Here is a 2,500-nt window from a genome sequence, read left to right on the forward strand (position 1 = left end):
ACAGCAACAGACGCCTGATCTTGCTCTTCGGCTGAGTCTGTTGATCTTCTGTACTTGTTTTCTGGCAGGAGGGTGTAATTCAAGGTGGGCGAGTACCTTTGTCCAGCTTGCTGTAGATGTGCTGTGGGAGCTGGGAGCTGGATTCCAGGTTGGGGGGGTAAACGTAGAGCGCCTGGCTGTGGGCCCCTCCCCCTTCTCTCTCCTCCATGGCCTCTCTGCACACGCTCAGTATGGAGCGACGGAAGTCCTGAACCTCCGGGTCCTTCATCATCTCAAACTCACAGACGGGCATCCCGATGGCAAACCCTGAACACAGGGAGGAGTTCAGTCTAAGTGTGAGGATGGAACTCTGGAAGATGGAGTTTGGTGAGCAATGGGGTCATATCGAGCTCTTATATGAGAGTCAAAGACAGGAAGCCTTCAAGTTGCACAAAAGAAACTCTTAGGAAAGACAACCAGCTCATGAGTCAAGGTTCAAGGGGAACCTAGAGACCCTTCAAAGATGAGTCACGGTACAAGGGAACATAGAGACCCTTAAAAGATGAGTCAAGGTACAAGGGGAACCTAGAGACCCTTCAAAGATGAGTCAAGGTACAAGGGGAACATAGAGACCCTTAAAAGATGAGTCAAGGTTCAAGGGGAACCTAGAGACCCTTCAAAGATGAGTCAAGTTTCAAGGGGAACATAGAGACCCTTCAAAGATGAGTCAAGGTACAAGGGGAACATAGAGACCCTTCAAAGATGAGTCAAGGTACAAGGGGAACATAGAGACCCTTCAAAGATGAGTCAAGGTACAAGGGGAACATAGAGACCCTTAAAAGATGAGTCAAGGTACAAGGGGAACATAGAGACCCTTAAAAGATGAGTCAAGTTTCAAGGGGAACATAGAGACCCTTCAAAGATGAGTCAAGGTACGAGGGAACATAGAGACCCTTCAAAGATTACTTGACAAGCCCGGTTTTTCCACTTATTGGAATAAACTGAAATCTTGAGAAACTTGAACCTCATTGGTGGACTTTGGCTGAGAGCTGAGCCCTGATTGGCCGGATCCAGTGTCATGTTCCTTTTCACTTGGCCTTGATCGGATGAGCTGGTCTAGTGAGATGCTGATGACTGGTGATGACATGTTTGTGGACCAATGGCGGTCCAGACATTTGGTGTTACCTATTTCTCGGTTCAGGATCTTCTCCTCCCGGTTGCCCAGCGGCTCGATGACCTTCAGGATCGGGTGAAACAATCGGAGGTCGCACAGTCGCCTCGTCTCATCGTAAAACTCCTCCCTCTCCGCTTCCTGGGTCACGCCCACAAAGATGTAACTCGACTCCTCCTGGCCATCACAGAGCAGAGATTATCACCAATGTTACCGCCCGTATGAATAGGAGACAGGGTCAAAGGTCAGACAGGATGTACCTGCAGCAGGTGGTACAGCGGGTACTTCCTGGCTTCCGTGAAGAGCTGCTGCTTGATGCTGATGAGAGGAGTTTCTCTGAGACACTCCAGACTCACCATCATCCCTGAAACACCACCATTATTCTGATTGGTTGATCGTGCTGTCGTCAGAGTAGAACCAAGAGAACCGGTCGTACCGTTGGGCAGGCAGCAGTCCACCAGGATGCGGGGGGGCATCAGGTGGAGCCCCCACAGCTCCCCCGACGAGGGCCGGGGCACCATGGCTACCAACCACGAGCCAGCTCACCTCAGCGCCGGCTTACCTGCACACACAACCCGTTACCTGAGAGCCTGCTGGGGACCTGGTGAAGTTGAGTTCTATACGATGAGTTCTGCCTGATCTCCCAACACAAACAAATGAAATGCAACAAGAACACAAAGGCCATCCATTCGGATCCTTCTAGCGCGGCAGAGACCTGAAGCAGCTCAGAGGTTCGGACTCTGGAAGGTGTCTTCTACCACATCACATGAGAGCAGCAGGAAGTCCTCAGAGACCTGGACCGGGACCTGAACCAGGACCTCCCTCTTCAGTCCTGTTCGCCCTGAACAGACCCCTCTAACCTCTAGCCCCTCCACAGCTTCCTGGAACCAGTGTAGACCACCTGCTTTGTGTTCCCATGTAGGGGAACCGGGCTAGTAGTCTATAGACCAGGTGGACCCAGCACAGTCCTACTTGTCCCTGATGGACTCAGTACAGTCCTACCTGTCCCTGGTGGAGCCAGTACAGTCCTACCTGTCCCTGTTGGACCCAGTACAGTCTTACCTGTTCCTGATGGACCCAGTACAGTCCTACCTGTCCCTGATGGACTCAGTACAGTCCTACCTGTCCCTGGTGGAGCCAGTACAGTCCTACCTGTTCCTGATGGACCCAGTACAGTCCTACCTGTCCCTGGTGGAGCCAGTACAGTCCTACCTGTCCCTGGTGGAGCCAGTACAGTCTTACCTGTCCCTGATAGACTCAGTACAGTTCTACCTGTCCCTGGTGGACGTGGTCTTGGATCAGTTTAGGACTCTCACCCTGTGGCCCCCAAGAGGGTCTCAGGTCTGATAA

General features: G+C 52.2%; 1 protein-coding gene across 8 annotated transcripts in view; it reads right to left on the bottom strand.

Annotated features, from left to right (window-relative positions):
• The window catches only part of zgc:158659 (uncharacterized protein LOC791141 homolog), a 20,539-nt gene that overhangs the window by 16,087 nt on the left and 1,952 nt on the right, over window positions 1-2,500 (bottom strand). For 4 of the 8 annotated variants that reach the window (XM_068587295.1, XM_068587294.1, XM_068587297.1 and 1 more), the window contains exons 2-4: window positions 1,411-1,712; window positions 1,165-1,327; window positions 97-306 (exon numbers count right to left, since the gene is read on the bottom strand). The exons of 2 other annotated variants lie outside the window; for them this stretch is intronic. In XM_068587295.1, the coding sequence (XP_068443396.1) occupies window positions 97-306; window positions 1,165-1,327; window positions 1,411-1,671 (634 nt within the window). In that variant the 5' untranslated portion in view covers window positions 1,672-1,712. The remainder of the gene's footprint in view (window positions 1-96; window positions 307-1,164; window positions 1,328-1,410; window positions 1,713-2,500) is intronic. 2 more of the 8 variants (XM_068587296.1, XM_068587298.1) reach the window with 1 other exon arrangement.

Source organism: Clinocottus analis, unplaced genomic scaffold, assembly GCF_023055335.1.
Source record: "Clinocottus analis isolate CAN_PGR_092001 unplaced genomic scaffold, fCliAna1.0.p SCAF_21, whole genome shotgun sequence".
Taxonomy (NCBI): Eukaryota; Metazoa; Chordata; class Actinopteri; order Perciformes; family Cottidae; genus Clinocottus; species Clinocottus analis.